Source organism: Lolium rigidum, chromosome 3 (genome assembly GCF_022539505.1).
Source record: "Lolium rigidum isolate FL_2022 chromosome 3, APGP_CSIRO_Lrig_0.1, whole genome shotgun sequence".
NCBI lineage: Eukaryota > Viridiplantae > Streptophyta > Magnoliopsida > Poales > Poaceae > Lolium > Lolium rigidum.
The window spans coordinates 352,655,267-352,674,846 of NC_061510.1; the positions used below are offsets into that span (position 1 = coordinate 352,655,267).

General features: G+C 46.1%; 1 protein-coding gene across 1 annotated transcript; it reads left to right on the forward strand.

Moving 5' to 3' along the window:
- Positions 1 to 4,938: 4,938 nt before the first annotated feature.
- On the forward strand, positions 4,939 to 8,805 carry LOC124697229 (pentatricopeptide repeat-containing protein At4g01570). Its single transcript, XM_047229849.1, has 2 exons — positions 4,939 to 7,483; positions 8,302 to 8,805. The coding sequence occupies exon 1, from the start codon at positions 4,939 to 4,941 to the stop codon at positions 7,369 to 7,371; it is 2,433 nt and encodes an 810-aa protein (XP_047085805.1). The 3' UTR covers positions 7,372 to 7,483; positions 8,302 to 8,805.
- The last annotated feature ends 10,775 nt before the right edge of the window (positions 8,806 to 19,580 follow it).

Sequence of the window (19,580 nt, forward strand, 5' to 3'; positions counted from 1 at the left end):
TATTGGAGTGAAACGCATGAAGAAACTCCATACCGATGCATTACTTGAATCACTTGACTTTGAGTCACTTGACAGATGTGAAGCATGTCTAATGGGAAAAATGACTAAGACTCCATTCTCTGGTATTATGGAGCGAGCTACTGACCTATTGGAAATCATACATACCGATGTGTGCGGACCAATGAGTGCAGCATCGCGCGGTGGTTATCGTTATGTTCTAACCTTCACAGATGATCTGAGTAGATATGGGTATATCTATTTCATGAAACATAAATCCGAAACTTTCGAGAAGTTTAAGGAATTCCAAAGTGAAGTAGAAAATCAACGTAACAAGAAGATTAAATTTCTACGATCCGATCGCGGAGGTGAATATCTGAGTTATGAGTTTGGCATGCATTTAAAGAAATGCGGAATACTTTCACAATTGACACCGCCGGGAACACCTCAACGGAACGGTGTGTCCGAACGTCGTAATCGAACCCTCTTAGATATGGTTCGTTCTATGATGTCTCTTACTGATTTACCTTTATCATTTTGGAGTTATGCATTAGAGACAGCCGCATTCACTTTAAATAGAGTACCATCAAAATCCGTTGAAACGACACCGTATGAATTATGGTTTAATAAGAAACCTAAGTTGTCGTTCCTTAAAGTTTGGGGTTGCGAAGCCTATGAAAAAAGTTACAACCGGACAAGCTAGAACCCAAAGCGGAGAAATGCGTCTTCATAGGATACCCTAAGGAAACTATAGGGTACACTTTCTATCATAGATCCGAAGGCAAGATTTTTGTTGCTAAGAACGGAACCTTTCTTGAGAAAGAATTTCTCACTAAAGAAGTGACTGGAAGAAAAGTAGAACTCGACGAGATTACTGAATCTTCACTCATTTATCAGAGTAGCGCAATACTGGAAGTTGTTCCTGTGCCGCCTACACCAGCAACAGAGGAAGCAAATGATAATGATCATGAAACTTCGAACGAGATAGCTACTGAACCTCGCAGATCGACAAGGGAACGTGCCACTCCTGATTGGTACGATCCTTGTCTAAATGTCATGATTGTGGACAACAATGATGAAGACCACTGCGACGTATGAAGAAGCGATGATGAGCCCAGATTCCAACAAATGGCAAGAAGCCATGAAATCCGAAATGGGATCCATGTATGATAACAAAGTATGGACTTTGGTAGACTTACACGATAGCCGCAAGGCTATCGAGAATAAATGGATCTTCAAGAGAAAACAGATGCTCGATGGTAATATTACTGTCTATAAAGTTCGACTTGTCGCAAAGGGTTTCCGACAAATTCAAGGTGTTGACTACGATGAGACTTTCTCACACTGTAGCGAAGCTAAAATCTGTGAGGATTTTGTTAGCAATAGCTGCATTTTTCGATTATGAGATTTGGCGAGATGGATGTCAAAACGGCGTTCCTTAATGGAGACATTGAGGAAGAGTTGTATATGGTACAACCCAAAGGTTTTGTCGATCCTAAAAATGCTGACAAAGTATGCAAACTTCAGCGTTCAATTTATGGTCTGAAGCAAGCATCGAGAAGTTGGAACCGACGCTTTGATAAGGTGATCAAAGACTTCGGGTTTATACAGTGTCATGGAGAGGCTCGTATTTACAAGAAAGTGAGTGGGAGCTCGTAGCATTCCCGATATTATATGTAGATGACATATTATTAATTGGGAATGATATAGAACTATTAGCGATGTAAAAGGTTATTTGAATAATAGTTTTCAACGAAAGACCTTGGTGAAGCATCGTATATATTAGGCATCAAGATTTATAGAGATAGATCAAGACGTCTAATAGGGCTATCACAAAGTACATACCTGGACAAGATTCTAAAGAAGTTTAGAATGGACGAAAGTAAGAAAGGATTCTTACCTATGTTACCGAGGCAAGGTCTTGAGTAAGACTCAAGGTCCGGCTACTGCAGAAGAAAGAGAAAGGATGAGTCGGATCCCTATGCCTCGGCGAGTAGGCTCTATCATGTATGCCATGCTATGTACTAGACCGGATATAGCACATGCTTGTTAGTTTAACTAGCGGATATCAAAGTGATCCAGGAATGGAACATCGGACAGCGGTCAAGAATATCCTGAAGTACTTGAAAAGAACTAAGGATATGTTTCTTTGTTATGGAGGTGACCAAGAGCTTGTTGTAACCAGTTACACGATGCAAGTTGGAACACCGATCCCGATGACTCTAAGTCACAGGTCTGGGTACGTGTTTATATTGAATGGTGCTTGCGATGAAGCTGGGCAAGCTCGAAGCAGTGCACGGTGGCGAAGTCTTCAACAGAATCGGAGTACATAGCGGCTTCAGAGGCTTCATCAGAAGCGGTATGGATGAAGAGGTTCATTGTAGAGCTCGGTGTGGTTCCTAGTGCATTGGACCCACTAGTCATCTACTGTGACAACATGGGTGCCATCGCCAATGCACAAGAACCAAGGTCACACAAGAGGCTGAAGCATATCAAGCTGTGTTATCATTCGATTTGCGAGTACATCGAAGATGGAGAAGTAAAGATTTGCAAAGTACACACTGATCTGAATGTAGCAGATCCGTTGACTAAAGCTCTCCCTAAGGCAAAGCATGACCAACACCAGAATGCCATGGGTGTTAGGTACCTTACAATGTAATCTAGATTATTGACTCTAGTGCAAGTGGGAGAGCTGTTGGAGATATGCCCAAGAGGCAATAATAAAAGTGGTTATTATATATCTTTATGTTTATGATAAATGTTTATATATCATGCTATAATTGTATTAACCGAAACATTGATACATGTGTGTTATGTAAACAACAATGAGTCCTAGTAAGCCTCTTAACTAGCTTGTTGATTAATAGATGATTAGTTTCATAATCATGAACATTGGATGTTATTAATAACAAGGTTATATCATTATATGAATGATGTAATGGACACACCCAATTAAGCGTAGCATAAGATCACGTCATTAAGTTATTTGCTATAAGCTTTCGATACATAGTTACCTAGTCCTTTCGACCATGAGATCATGTAAATCACTTATACCGGAAAGGTACTTTGATTACATCAAACGCCACTGCGTAAATGGGTGGTTATAAAGGTGGGATTAAGTATCCGCGGAAAGTATGAGTTGAGGCATATGGATCAACAGTGAGATTTGTCCATCCCGATGACGGATAGATATACTCTGGGCCCTCTCGGTGGAATGTCGTCTAATGTCTTGCAAGCATATGAATAAGCTCATAAGAGACCACATACCACGGTACGAGTAAAGAGTACTTGTCAGGAGACGAGGTTGAACAAGGTATAGAGTGATACCGATGATCAAACCTCGGACAAGTAAAATATCGCGTGACAAAGGGAATTGGTATCGTATGCGAATGGTTCATTCGATCACTAAGTCATCGTTGAATGTGTGGGAGCCATTATGGATCTCCGGATCCCGCTATTGGTTATTGGTCGGAGAGAGTTCTCACCCATGTCCACATAGTTCACGAACCGTAGGGTGACACACTTAAGGTTTGATGTTGTAATAGTAGAACTTGAATATGGAATGGAGTTCGAAGTATTGTTCGAAGTCTCGGATGTGATCCCGGACATCACGAGGAGTTCAGAATGGTCCGGAGAATAAGATTCATATATAGGAAGTCATATTCCAAGTTTGGAAATGATCCGGTGCATTTATGGAAGGTTCTAGAAAAGTCGGAAGAAATCACTTTGGAAGGCGGAGTCCGGAGGGACTCCACCACCCATGGCCGGCCAACCCTAGAGGGGAGTCCAAGGTGGACTCCACCTAAGGGGCCGGCCACCCCCTCATGGAAGGGTGGGAATCCCACTTGGGTGGGAGTCCCACCTTGGGTAGGTTTCCCTACAACATGGAAGGTTTTGGGTTGGGGTCTTATTCGAAGACTTGTAGTCCAACACTTGGGGGTTCCACCTATATAATAAGGGGCCAAGGGGAGGGGCCGGCCACCACAAAGCCACAAGCTGGCCGCACCCCATAGAGGCCGGCCACCCCTCTCCCCAAACCCTAGCCGCCCCACTCCTCCCCTCTCCCACAACACTTAGCGAAGCTCCGCCGGAGATCTCCATCGCCACCGCCACCACGCCGTTGTCGCTGCCGGATTCAAGGAGGAGCTACTACTTCCGCTGCCCGTCGGAATGGGGAGGTGGACGTCGTCTTCATCAACACCGAACGTGTGGCCGAGTACGGAGGTCTTTGCCCGATTGTAGCACCGTCAAGATCTTCTACGCGCTTTTGAAAGCGGCAAGTGATCGTCTACCGCAGCAACAAGAGTCTCATCTTGTAGGCTTTGGAAATCTTCAAGGGTGAGTCTCGATCATCTCCTCGTTGCTCCCATCTTCTAGATTGCATCTTGGCTTGGATTGCGTTCTCGCGGTAGGAAATTTTTTGTTTTCTATGCAACGTATCCCTACACGCTATCCATGCCTGAAGCAAAATAAATGGTTAAAATTGCGCCGCGGCAGACGAGACAATGAACATCGGCCAATCGCGCCTACCTGTCAAGTCATCGAACACCTTGTGTGCGCGGAGGTGGGCGGATTTGACGCCGCGTTCTGGGACGCGCTGGCGAAGCAGCGGCGGCGAAGCGTCCGGTGAGAGTGCCAGCCGCGACGACGGTGTCGACTCTCAGAAGAGATCAGCCGTCGACACGGCCGGTAAATCTAGCGGCGGCGGAGGGGTAGGAGGCAGGCGCGACGAGAAAAAAGACGTGAACCAATGGTTTATGAAAATAGCCGCCAACTGGTGGGAGCTCGCCTTGCTTTTTGTTGTGTCCGGAGTGTTCTCTGTGGGGCGGGGACGGGCTCGGGCGGCAAACACCGTATCGGACCACCCTAGATAAAAAGGGTTTCGAGAAACCTGGTTGGAAATGTTTTTTTTGTCCGGCCTGCGCCAAATTTATTTGGAGGATGCGTGGAGATGCTCTTATGTTGCTCCAGTGCGCGGCCGCGGCAGGCCGGCACAGTGGCCAGTGGGACTGTGGGAAGGTTAAAACCGCACCCCTCGAGCGTTCGCGCAGCAGGCAGGCAGCGAGCGCCATGCTGCCGCCGTCGTCGCCGGTCCGGCGCCTGTCCGCCGCCGCGCCGCTGTCCGACCTCACGGACGCGCTCCTCGCAACCCGCCTCGCCAACCACCTGCTCACCACGCCGCACATCCCGCCCGCGCTCCTCCCCGCCGCGCCGCTGCCGCTCCCCGTCCGCCTCCACATCCTCCGCCACCCCTCCCTCCCGCCCACCTCCAAGCTCTCCTTCTTCCTCGCCGCCACGCCGCCAGCATCATCCCCGCTCCCGCTCCTCGCCGCCACCTTCCCCATCCTGCTCCGCGCGCTCGCCACGCACTCCCCGCCGCTCCTCGACGCGCTCCTCCCCTTCGCGCTCTCCTCCCCGTCCCCCTCCCTCCTGCCGCCCCTGCTCTCCGCGCTCCTCTCCGCCTCCCGCCTCGACGCGGCGCTCACACTCCTCCAACACGCGCCTCCGGACCTCCTGCCCCGCCTCGCCGCCGCCGCCATCCCATCCCTCATCGCGTCCCCCGACCCCATCTCCGCCGTCCCCGCCATCCGCAGGCTGCTCCCCATCGCCTCCCACCCGCCGCACGTCCGAGCCACCAACCGCCTCCTCCTCGCCCTGTCCAAGGCCAACCTCTACGACGACTTCCGCCACGTGTTCGACGAAATGTCGCGCAGGGGCCTCCCTTCCAACCTCCGGTTCTACAACATCTGCATCCACGCCTTCGGCAAGTGGAAGCGCCTGGACAAGTCGCTCAAGCTCTTCGCGGCGATGAAAGCCGCCTCTCCTCCTCTTGCACCCGACATATGCACCTACAATTCCGTCATACGGGTCCTCGTGATTGGCGGGAGGGTGGCCGACGCTCTGGTGGTCTTCGACGAAATGAAGCTGGCCGGGATTCGCCCAGACGTGTTCACCTACCGCGCGATCGTCGACGGGTGCTGCAAGAGCTTCAGGATGGATGATGCGCTGCGTATGTTTCAGGAGATGCGGGGGAGCACCGGGGTGAAGGGGGGTGTCGTGGTGTACAATGCGCTTCTGGATGGGCTCTTCAAGGCGAAGAAGCTTGACGAGGCGTGCGGTTTTTTCGAGACAATGGTGGCGGACGGGATCCAGTGCTCCGCGAGCACACACAACACCGTCATCGATGGGCTGTTCAAGAACGGGAGGGCGGAAGCAGCATGCCGGCTCTTCTACGAGCTAAGGAAGAAAGGTCAGCTGCTGGATGGGATTGCATACAGCATTATGGTTAGAGAGTTCTGCAAGGAGGGGACCGGGGACCAAGTTGCGGAGGCGGTCGGTTTGGTCAAGGAGATGGAGGAGCGGGGCTTTGCTATTGATTTGGTCACCATAACATCGTTACTTATAGGTTTTAACAAGAGTAGACGCTGGGATCTGGAAGAGCAGATAGTGAAGATGATAAGAGATAGCTCTGTGTTGCCAGATGCCATTCGATGGAAGTCCAACATGATGGATGCCTTGAGAGGACCACAGGATAGGGGGAAAGATGGAACATCCGTCTTTTCCTTTGATGGTAATATGGATGATGTGATGAGTTTGCTCAAACCTGTAGTATGCCCTGATACAAATGAAGAAACAGCACGTAATGAACCCAAGGATGATTGGTCTCTATCCCCACACCTGGATCATCTCGCTAAACATGCCGACAAAGTGAACAATTCTGCTATATTTACAACACACAGAGGACAGAGGGTGCAAGGTATGGGGGATAAAACTTTTGATGCTGACATGGTTAATACATATATGTCAATCTTCTTGGCCAAAGGAAAATTGAGTGTAGCTTGCAAGTTATTTGAGATCTTCACAAATCTAGGAAGGAGAGGGACAAGTTATACATACAATTCCTTGATGACCTCATTTGTCAAGAAGGGCTATTTGAAACAGGTGTGGTCAGTTCTGCATGAGAGGGGCGGACAACTCTGCCCAAATGATATAGCAACATACAACCTCATAATTCAAGGTCTTGGCCAGATGGGGAAAACGGAGGTTGCTAGCTCAATCATGGATCAATTGTCAAAGAAAGGTGTTTACATGGATATTGTCATGTATAACACTTTGATCAATCAGTTGGGAAAGGCTGGAAAGGTTGAAGAAGCAAACTGTTTGCTTGACCAAATCATTGCCAGGGGAATGAAACCAGATATTATCACTTTTAATACATTGATCGATATTAACGCAAAAGCTGGTAGGTTGAAGGAAGCTGACAAGTATTTGAGAAGGATGATTGCAGATGGCATTGCTCCGAACCACGTGACGGAAACAATAATGATCTTCCTTGATAAGGAGATTGAAAAGAAAAGACAGCAAGCTAAATGAACTACCAACCAATACAGTGAAGTCTTTTTCAAGGCACCATATTGGCCAAAGGAAACATTTTTTGTGGCAGACTGTACTGAGAGGGAGCTCCATTGTGATAAAATGCCATGAGGTAAATGCTGTATTTCATCGAAATTTTAGAATAGTTCACTACCATATTTTTATTTACTACCTTTAGATAGCCTATCATGACAATATCAGATGAATAAAATGTAGTGATGCATAAGTCTAATTATAGTTACTACCTCTGATCCAAATTAGTTGTCGCAGGTTCAGTGAACCTAGACAGATTTAGGAAACATTTTGCCTAAATCTGCGACAATTAATTAGGATCGGAGGTAGTACTTGATTTGATTGTGATTATATGTTTGTAAATTCGTTGAAGAATGCCCTGGAGCGTTGAATGATGGGAGTATGTCCATCAGTTCAGTCTTTTGGTTGTACTAGTTGGAGCATGAAACTTAATATGGTATCAGAGAAGAGATCCTAGGTTCAAGTCTTGGCTTTCGCAACCAGTAGAGCCTATAGTCCAAGCTCTCACGTGTGCCTCGATAAGCCTAAACATGATAGAAAGAGGGCAAGCAGTTTTTTTCTAAGTAAATTGCTAAAGCCGAGACTTGAATCAAAGATCTCTTGTGCTGATACCATATTAATTTTCTAATGCACCAACCAGTAGAACCAAAAGTACGAACTGATGGACAGAAGGTGGTGAATCCATACATACTTCAACATCTACAAGGATACAATTCATTATAGAAGTGATATTCTAGGAAACATCTGAATACCGTTTGAATATTGCAGACATCAATTTGATTGCTTCATTATGTTAATATACGAAGATTCCTTATTCTAGATCATTGTTCTTGTTAATTGCTTGAACTGGTTTACTTCCATGTTACCATGCTCATGGCTTATTTTATTCAATTCCAGCGAAAGAAGATGTTCGAGATTACAAGACACGAATGAAGCATGCATCTTCCAGACTTTTGAGCAATGGGAACTGAAAAGAAGATACTGTATCTTCTTCTGCATTAGAGATGGAAAATGGGGGAAACTGTTGCCCGCATGGTTTATTAAAGAACAGAGATCACTTGATTGATTTACGTGGCCTCATAATACTTGAGCAGCTTCTCCCTATGATGCAAAGAGGTGAATGGAAAATAACTTCAGCTAGTTTTGAAATCTCATTGTTAAATGTCAATTTTTTCTTGAGTCGAAGAAACTGCATGTAATCTAAAGTCTAAGCACGTAGATTGCCGTACTTTTTCAGATTCCCTGTATACCAGTTTGCCATAAAGTTTCCAGTTGAAATAGCAGATATGTCCAGCTCTAGTGCATTTCTGATTACACCCCATAGTGGCCTCTTGTTTTTTTGAGAAAATGCAAAAAGCCTTTGGGCTTCGTTTCATTGAAAAGAGAGAGAGATTGGTGTTACACGCCCCCGAAGAGGTAAAAGAGAAAATCAAAAAATTCCAGTTTAGTGAACATCCCTAGTCTTTGGCAGGATCAAGGGGAGGCCTGGCGCTCCGGTACGTACTGTGCAAACCTTGCAGTTTATGATTCCCGGCATTTCTTTTTATAAAATTTCAGCGCAACGGGAAATGAGATTCTGTGTTTGATTACTGGTACAAACAAGTTCAAAGCTAGCGAGAGCGTAAAGAATGGTAGATTCCATTAAACTAGTAGGTCAACCCTTACCCATAACACTTATTCCAAAAGGGCTATCCGAAAGAGGAGATTGAGGTAAAAGAATTCATCTAGGGAAATATACAGACTGTTTCGTGGTTACTTTTGCCTCCATTGGCATTTCATTCTCCTGTTGGTTGCCCCACTGAACTTAATGTAATTGTACATTAATTTTGATCTATACTTACTTAGTTACTATGGGATCCCACTGAACTTAACATCAGCCCTTCCTTTTCTACAGCTGGATTGCATTGATCATCTTTCTAGTGTATGTCACACCACCAGTTCTTAATCTTTAAGGGTGATTCAATATTCAGTATGGAGCTTGCTGTCCTACCAATATTTTCCTTCCCATAACATTAAGAATTCGTACATTTTTCTAAAGTAGCTATCAATCCAAACAATAAGGTCCATACGCGAACTACTTAAACACTCTAATATTAGGTAGACCCCAGTCCTGCTAATGTCACTCCTGGAGTGTACTTGTGCATTCTCTGAAGTAGTGATCAACCCAAACAATAAGGTCCATACTGAAACTAATTGTGGATTCTGTATCTAGTTTCAGTTCCCTGTAGTTTTATCAGTATTCTGGCTTGTATTCTTATTATTTTGCTGGTTTTTTAATATGCATTGATGCTCTTCAACAGGAATTTTTGCAGTCAGCTGGCAGAAGGATTACACTTGAAGTCATTAATGAATCCTGTTCTGCACTCAGAATTTTTTATTTTTAGTGGTTCATCACTCAGTATATTCTCTGAACCCTGTAAGGTTATAATACCAAAAGAGTAATTTAGGACAGGGGTTCATGTCTCGATTCCTTCAGCAGTGGGTTGCACTAAGGTAGTAAGGTGTACTTGTTTTCAGCTCAGCTTGTTCATCTAGGTTAAATATCTTCCTCTTCTTTTTTGCTAACAAGACTGCTATTCAGTCCTCCAATTGTAACTAGGGGTTATACTTTGTGAAAGGGTTCGAGAGTAACTAACATGGTGTTACATATGCAATTAGCATGTCATCCACTAACCAGACAATACAGAACTTATGAAAAAAAGGTGCATCCTTCTAGACATTATTGTTCTAGTTAGTGGAAATATAAAAGGGCTACGATAACAACAGGAGTATTTATATTTTGCCTTGTCAGCATGAGTTAACTTATTACATGTTAGAGCTTTCATGCTTGATTGATAAATACAAGCACGACACTTTTGCATACTTTATGCATATGTTGATGACGCATTTGGAAGCTATTTGTAATCTGATACGTGAAATAGTAATTTGATTGGCGCATCTGGAAGCATAAAGCTTGTCATCATCTGGTGTTCTATTTGTTTTCCCGTTGGACATTTTCTTTGCCGGATGTTTCCATCTCAATTGATGTTGCTGTCAGGCATAAATCCATGATAGTGAATTGCATCTCTGTTTCCTGTATGGAATAAATAGTACCCTAGTTTACCGTTTTCCTAGTCATTGCTAATGTGTAAAACATGCTACTGTGATATACTTGTACCTATCCTTTCAGCATGAGCTTTCCTAACAGTTGGAAACTATCAACTGTCACACTGAAAACACAGATCGCGCCATCATCAAAACCTTGAACAGCTTGGCTGCCGCTGTGCGGATCCAAGGTTGGTTGCAATGTAGTACTAGCTAAGAACTTCTCTGGGATGCCGAACTGAGTGACTGCTAGCATCATACATAGTACATGCTGAACACAATATGAATGGAACAAATATTTTGCTCGAAATCTGGATCTATCCAGTATACAAACCTGGCGTGTGAGGTGTGACTTTTAAATTAGGGAGTTGTTCTGTAGTGGCCATTGTATAATCCAAATCTAGTGGTGATACCTGCCCGGTGTACAGATTAATCCCCTAACTTGAATGGATGTTTCGTAAATCAAATGGATGTCAGGACGTTGGGCAACCACACACGTATGCCGACGCACTGCCCTGGACATTTAACATCTTGGCATCGGAGGAGTCCTCCCTCGTTGCCCCGTATCCTGGGAGCTGTGGCGTTGGGGCGACAGACGGGTTTTCAACTTTTTTTTTAAACGGGGGGCAAATAGATTTTGCCCCTTTCCATTGATTAAGGAGGAGCAAAGAGTTTAAAGTTTACAAAGGCTAGAAGCCCCGACAAAGACAAAAGGTATTCTCTCCCGGCATGAAATCACCCAAGCACTTAGCCCCCGCTAAGACCCACAGCCTCGACTCGGATTTGATCCTATCAAACACAATAAACGAAGGCGCAAGCTTGTTACGAAAGACTCTAGCATTACGCTCGCACCACACTTCCCAGGACACTAACATAGTGAGGGAAGCCATAGCTTTGCGGTTGGTCCTAGCATCATACGACATTCTTCTCCACCAATCCTCGATCGAAAGCCCCTCCCAATTTAAGGGGGTCAACTCCGGAATGCCCAACCAATCTTTAACCCGAGTCCAAAGACGAATGGTAAAGCGGCAATGAACGAAGAGGTGGTCCACCGATTCCGTGACCTGTTTGCATAGTGGGCAAAGGCCGCAGTTTGGCCACCCCCGCTTGGCAAGCCTATCCGCCGTCCAAATACGTTTTTGATTCGCAAGCCAAGCGAAAAATTTCACCTTCGGCGGGGCCCAAGCTTTCCAAATGTACTTATCCATGGCCGAGGCCGTGGACCCAAAGAATTGCAGCTCGTAAGCCGACTTGGTTGTGTAGCCGCCATGCGGGGTGAGCCTCCAAATGATGTCGTCATCAACGTCGTGCCTAAGAGTGACGGTGTTGAGAAGCGTCCAAAGCTCAATGAATTGGCGAAGGTGGTCGGCGGTAAAAGGACTTCCCAAGTCAATCTTGGCGATCCACGCACGGTCATGGAGGGCTTGCCCAACCTTCCAATTTTTCCTTTTGGAGGAGTCGAAGATGAGCGGAGCGATATCTATTGGCTTTCTCCCGCCGAGCCAAGGGGCATTCCAAAAGGGCGTTTTCTTCCCATTTCCAACAGTGATCGAAGTGGCGGCATAGAAGATATCCATATCATCCTTGTTGCAAGGGTTACCGTATTTGACCCAAATCTTGTTGGAGTCTTTCCACTCAAACCAAGGCCAACGAAGGCGGAGAGCCGTAGCAAATTTGTCCGTGTGAAGGATTCCAAGTCCACCTAACCTTTTGGGGCGGCACACTAACTCCCAATTTACCTTGCACTTGGCACCGGTAGTAGTATCTTTGGCGGACCAAAGGAAGGCCCTTTGGAGTTTGTTGATGAATTTGATAGTCTCGGGCGGAACCATAAGCGGCGTAAGGTGATAGATGGCTTGAGAGGCGATGACGGATTTGATCAAGGCGGTACGGCCGGCCGTGGTGATAAATTTGCCATTCCAAGATGGTAGCTTGACGGCACACTTGTCCTCAAGAAATTGGAAGTCGACCCTCCTCAAGGAGCGAACCGAAAGAGGCAACCCAAGATACCGCATAGGAAAGGAGGTTCTTGCCGCCGGCACCCCTTCAAGGATAACATCAAGGTCGATGCCCCCGCAACGAATGGGAACCACGGAGCTCTTCTCAAAGTTAGTATGAAGCCCGGTGACCAACCCAAAGTGGCCAAGGATGTCCGCGAAGTTTTTGATATCCTCCTTGAAGGGGGCGATGAACACCGCCGCGTCGTCCGCATAAAGTGAAGTCCTAAGAATGGACCCTCTACCCCGGATCTTGTGAAGGAGCCCCAATGTCGTCGCATGCTCCAAGATTTGTGAGAAGGGGTCAATGCCAAGAACGAAAAGAAGCGGGGAAAGGGGGTCCCCTTGTCTCAGCCCACGGCCATGAAGAATAGGGGGGCCGGCCACCCCATTGAGAAGAACCCGTGAGGTGGAGGTGATGAAAAGCGCGAGAACCCATTCTCGGAAGCGGTGAGGGAAGCCCCGGCGTTGGAGAAGGTCGATAATGTAGTCCCTTACGGATATCAAGTTTGAAAAGGAGCGCCGCGGTTTTATTCTTGTGAAGCCTAGTAGCGAGGTTTTTGACATATAAGAAGTTGTCGTGAATGCTTCTTCTCTTTATAAAGGCACTTTGGGCATTGGAGACAAGGTCATCCATGAAGCAGCAAGTTGGGTGCTTGCCGATGAGCGGCACCTTGTTTAGTTGTTTTGCGAGGCTAGGCTTGGGTCCGGCGGTGATATGTGTCCCTCTTTATCCTCTGTTTCCCCTTTCTAGCCCGGGCTAGCTTTTGTAACTAATACAGTATTTTAGTCCTATCAATGAACTACAAAATATATACTTGTACCGATCCTTTGAGCATTCAGTTTTATTATATGGAGTATGTGAGGTGTTCAGCTGTTACAAATAATGGTATTCCAGACCCAAGCCTTTTCATCGATGGAGCAGCAAGTTGGGTGCTTGCCGGTGAGCGGCACCTTGTTTAGTTGTTTTGCGAGGCTAGGCTTGGGTCCGGCGGTGATATGTGTCCCTCTTTATCCTCTGTTTCCCCTTTCTAGCCCGGGCTAGCTTTTGTAACTAATACAGTATTTTAGTCCTATCAATGAACTACAAAATATATACTTGTACCGATCCTTTGAGCATTCAGTTTTATTATATGGAGTATGTGAGGTGTTCAGCTGTTACAAATAATGGTATTCCGGCTAGATTAGCCGGAAGATACGGTGAATGGCTACTAGGAGTCTAGCTGGCATGTTGAGTTTGTCCGGCTAGGATACAGCTTCTGGTGGAACAAATTTGGTGGATAATGTAGGTGTAAAAAAAACTGTTATATACTATACCACTTGTCAGGCTAGTCATAGTGGTAAGTACTCCCTCTGTCCCAAAATATAAGGCGCCTAAGGATTAGTCAAAAGTCAACGTTTTTTAAGTTTGACCAAGTTTATACACAAAAATATAAACATTTACAATACTAAACCAACATCAATAGATTCTCCATCAAGTATATTTTCTTAATATGTCCATTCGATATTGTAGATGTAAATATATTTTCCTAAATATTTGGTCAAAGTTTGTAATGTTTGACTTTTGACCAATCTTTAGACGCCTTATATTTTGGGACGGAGGGAGTATCATGTAATAGTATCATGCATATGATACTATTACATGATACTATTTTCTACTATTTTTTATAGTGGGTAGTATCATGGATTCTCAATGTAAATTTGTGTACAAGATTTGTTTAGCATTATTTTTTCTCGTTGTTTGCGCTATGATACAATATCTACCTATGTTACTCTAATCTCCTCTCTCCTACTTAATTAGCAGCCACATCAGCATTTTTGTGGGATCAATGTGCATGAGACTAGCTATGATACTAGTACTATGGCTAGCCTCAGCAAAAGAAAACGGCTAGATCAAATAGTTTAGGTGTCCTATAAGAGCAAGTACAATAAATCCTAGTCAGCTGGCTACAAGGATTAAAATAATATATTGTTGCCAAGTTGGAGGAGAGAGAGAAGGGGAGTGGACTCTTATGCAAGAGCCAGCTCTAGCACGTGCTCCTAGGCACTTTGTGAGAGTGAATGGTGGGGCATGCATTGATAAAGTAGTACAATTGTATAACTCACTATTGTACATGTTAGCTCTAAATTGACTATAGGTAACATGACACTTGGCTTATAGCCAACAGTTGGCTCTATTAGGGCATGAGCAATGGAGGCAGCTGTCCAACTAGACTTGGATAAAACTTTTGACATATGCATGCCATGTTATGGTCCCATTAATATGTCTTTCTCTCAAAAGCTGATTTAGTTTTTCTCTTTCTCTCTCACATTTTCACTAAGTTTTCACTTGGCTAAGGAGGCTGCCTCCTGATGAAGAGGCTACATCCCTATCCAAACCTAATTTGGACCACCCGAACCAAGATAAAGCTGTGAGGCAGCACCTCTAGGGCTATGCATTGGCCATGCCCTTATTGTTCTTGGTACTAATTATACACCAGGTGTATAATTTACACCATGTGGTGCAAAAACCCAGCCAACCAAAGATTCCCCCAACCGCCACTTTGTCTGCTAGCGCGCGGCCGCTCATCTCCACTCCCACGCCACTCTTGCCTGCTTTGTCGTCGATTGCCACCGGTAGACGCTGTCTCTGCTGCTCTCCCGCTGCACTAGGCCCGCCCGCACCCCCGCCGCCATTTCCCATGAAGAATTGGCCAATCCGTCGCCGAGATAATGTCGTGCCACGTTCGCTCCTCCGTCAGCTACACCTTGTCATCCGGTTGCGCCCCTCCGGCCGCTACCGCTAGGCCACTAAAATCATGTGCATGGCGACTGTCTCTGGCTGGGACCTTTGACACGCCCGAGCTCTTCGCCCGCGCGTACGATGCGATGATGTGGTGCCTCGACGGCCCCCGCGGCGCGCTCAACTTGCCGGTCGTCGAGAGCCACACGGAGGCTGACTTCCTCGCTCAGCCATTCCAGGTTGTGCGCCGTGCGGAGGAGCGAAAGGTGCGACGCGAGTACATGCGCCTCTAGATCCAGCAAGCGGACGAGGCGGACATGGCGGCGTTCCGCGCCGGTCACCCCGAGCACCTGGCGGCGGAGCTCGAGTACTACACCCAGGTCGTCGCCTAGCAAACGGTCGCTGGTGGTGCCTTCTCTTCGCTCGCCGGTGGTGCCTTCTTGCTCGCGCCGCTGCTTCCTCTTCGGCATCCGGTGGTGCCTCCCGCGCCGTTGTTTCCTCTTCGCGCCGTTTGCGTCCTCTTCGGTTGCCGGTCCGTCCATCGTCGTCGATGACTCGAGCATGGGCATGGACTCTGATTGGTGGGACATGATTGGTGGGACAACCCCTTCTGTGAGTTCGACGCCCATGGCGCCGTCGAGGAGCAATCGGACGACGATGGCTTCTGGGATTAGTGTTCTAGCTATGGTCAGTGTTCAGTATTGATGATGTCAGAGTGTCAGTGTCAAGTCAGTGTCGGCTGTCGAACTATCTAGCTATGGTTGTATGAACTATATATGTTGAACTAAGTTTAAATTTTAGTTAAAATGTGCCCTGAGTTTTGAGGAATTTTTTTGGTGGTGTAAAAACCAAAAAAAAGTGCCAATAGTGGTGGTGTAAAACACTTTAGATGGTGTATAATATACACCATTTGATCAAGATGCTCTAATATACTACTCCAGTGTGAGGTTCTCGCTGGAGTCTTCTCGCTTCTATGGATATGGATGTATGAACTTCTGAGTGTGTGTTCATGAGTTTTCCAACCTCTCTTCTTTTTCATGGACTGCTTCTTTTATACCCTTGGCAATGGACATTGGGGCGTGGTCGAGAGGTTACCACCGTAATCAATGGGACATGGCGGTGCCGAGCTTCTTAGCCACTACTCTGAGCTCCTTGGACGCTACTCCGTCTTCTTATCGCCGGGCCATCGGGAGCCGTTCTACCGTAGATGAGGTCATCGTGGACTTCCGAGACCTCGGGGATGGTTCCGCCGGCCGGAGGGTTGGGATGTGACCTAGCAAAGGGCCATGCCTCGCTCAGCTGACTAGGGACGTACCCGGCGATGGGCCGACTGGTCGCATCAGGCAGGCGTGTGTCACACCTAACGACATGTGCACTACTTCTACGGTGTGTCCCTTTCGATCTGTTTGGCACGTGTGTCGAACGTCGTTTGATGGGCGCGGCTAGGATGCTCATTATTCGTCCCTCATATGAAAATTGTTTCCGGGTGAACCACACACGTTGATCGGCGTCCAAGTCCATCCCCATTGCGACGACCTCTATTGGGAGCGTCGGACATAGGTTTTCATCGAGCACGACCTAGCCTTCTTGCAACCACACATGCATAGATTTTCTCTCTCTCCTCAGCCCTCCGTCTATAAATAGCCAAGATTTATCTAAATCTAGATATATCTTGACACTAAATAGAATCCAGATACATTTAAATTTAGGCAAATCTTAGACATTTATTTATAGATAGAGGGAGTATTAAATAGGATTAGCTGTCCCTATCTTTAACGCTAAAAAACATCTGTGGGGCATCATTCCGAGTCTACTGCTAGGGACAGGCTACTGTATTGCCCGGCGTTTACCTACACTGCTGGACAGGTGGTCCTCAAGATTGCCTCTATACTACTAATATACTGCTGGACAGCATTTAGAGTGTGCAGCTATTTGAAGCACCGGGGTAGAGCTCGTGTTAAACGGGCAGCATGATCAGGCGCAAGGCCACAGAAGGAGGCCAATAAGAATGCCGTGACACGTTCGTTCCTGCGAGACCACCTTTGCCCCCTCCACCCAGAAGAAACCATGGCGGCTGCCGCCGCCACCGCCGCGCCGAAGCCCTCCTGCGCCGCCTCGTTCCGCAACCAACGAGACGGCGCGCACCGCGCTGGCTGCTGGCCGCGCTCCCGTGTGGCCGCGAACGCCGCGACGATGGTCTCGTCCCCGGAGGCGGCGCCGGCGCCGGTGCCGTTCATGAGGGTGGTGGTGCCCGAGTCGTTGCAGCGCGCGAGCGGGTCCCTCGTGGGCGCGCGGCACCGGCAGGACGAGGAGGAGGAGGACACGGTTGACGGGCCCGGCGCGATGGAGTACCTGACGGCCGTTCTAACGTCCAAGGTGTACGACGTCGCCGACGAGACGGCGCTGGAGCTCGCCAAGAAGCTCTCCACACGACTCGGGGTCAACCTCTATTTCAAGCGCGAGGACAAGCAGCCGGTAATCATCAGACTCCTGGCTTATCAGCTGCATATGTTTTTCTTTAAAATCGTGGTATCCACTTGGCCCCTTCCTTTATTCTTCGCGGACCTTTTTAACCAGCCTTTTTTTACAAGAGGGTGGTAAAAAAATGCAGTTGCACATAAATCAAAAATAGCACATATATATATATAGATAGATTTACACATGCATGTGCAATTGTGTGTCTATGAGCAAAAATATGTATAGAGTTTTTTTCCGGTAAACAAATGCAACTACAAAAATCAATGACAAATTTGTTTTGCGCATATATATGCAATTATACATCCGTGTGGAATTGTGGGTCTACGAGCAAAGGTATGCATATATATTTCTGGTGAACAAATGCAACTTTTATACTTTCTCTGACCCATATTAGTTACCACTGATACAGATATATCTAGACATGTTTTAGTTCTAGGTACATCCATACTAGTGGCAAGTAATATAAATCAGAGAGAGTATTACGCGCGTATATGCAATTGCAAGTAAAAAGTGGCATGGGTTTTACATTGCACGCGTATATGTAATTGCACATCTATATGCAATTCCATGTAAAAAAATGGCAGGGGTTATGCAATTGCACTTCTATATGTAGTAAAAATAAAGTTACGTGGATTTTTAATCGGACATATATCGATTGCCTGAATGTACATAATTGCATGAATAGATAAAATAAGAACACATACAAAAATAAAAACCTTGGCTGGTAAAATAATAAAAATGCCCAAATAAAAACCAAAAGGACAAAAAAAAACAACACCCGAACCACACAAGGGCCCACCATCAACAATACTAAAACGATCTGCCAAGAAAAGCCTGAACTGATCCATGAGACTGACCCCATACAATTCTTGACCATACAATAGAATGAATGGAACGGCAAAAACACATCGACCGAGTGATAAGCTAGTTCTCGGCTGACCGGGAAGTTTCATCTTCTTATACGTGGTTCATGCTTTTATTTAGAGAGATTTCGGAATTGATAGAAGTTTCGATAATTAACTTTGGTTTGGCCTATTGTTGCCCTTTTGGTTGTGTCGCGAGCTCTCCGTGTTGAGATGTAACCTTTTCTGCAGTGACAGACCCAAAAAAAATCACGCCAACCAATTATAATAACACTACAAATAGCTAACAAGATGTAAATAGGCTAAACGAGTCTCACAACATTATGCTCAACAAATATGTTTGAATTTGCAAAATTACAATGTAAATAATTAAGAAGATGGACTGGTCTTCCATGTAGGGTTGAAAATGGTATGGATAGTTTGTGACCAACTATCGGACCGGAGGCCCACGGAAGGCAAATACGGATTCGGTCGGATAATTGCCTGATACAATCACGGATCGGATAGTAATTCACGTACGGAAAAGAAAGTGGTTTAACTAGTATCCGTCTGTATCAAAAGATAACTAACCCCTCAAACCAGCACCAACCTATAAATTGTGGTCTGGCCAGAGCTAGTGAATCTCATCGCATATGGGAACGCTTCACCGTCTTCATGAGGACACAAACAGAACCAATGGTGATGATATGACCGAGCGTTGGGAAAGATGCAACTTGTGTGTACATAGCTCAGGCAGAACCTTGTAGAGGCATATCACGATATAGAGCCATATCACAATATGAATGATAGATAAGTTCTCTATCTTAACATATCACAATATATATAGTCAATTTCAAGCATCCTCCCGCTGAGCATGTAATGTTGCAATTATGTGACTGGTTCCCCACGAGCAACCACGAGTCCTATTTTCGAAGCAACATCCGATAAAATATCTATTTGTGACTGAACCGTATTTGCCCAGTATTTGTTCGCATAATTGACAAGCTCCGGTTTCATATCCTATTTTCACCCCAACTTTCATGAATAAAAGAA

Excerpts from the sequence above, each read along its gene's own strand:
- LOC124697229 (XM_047229849.1), top strand. The coding sequence starts at position 4,939 with ATGCGTGGAGATGCTCTTATGTTGCTCCAGTGCGCGGCCGCGGCAGGC.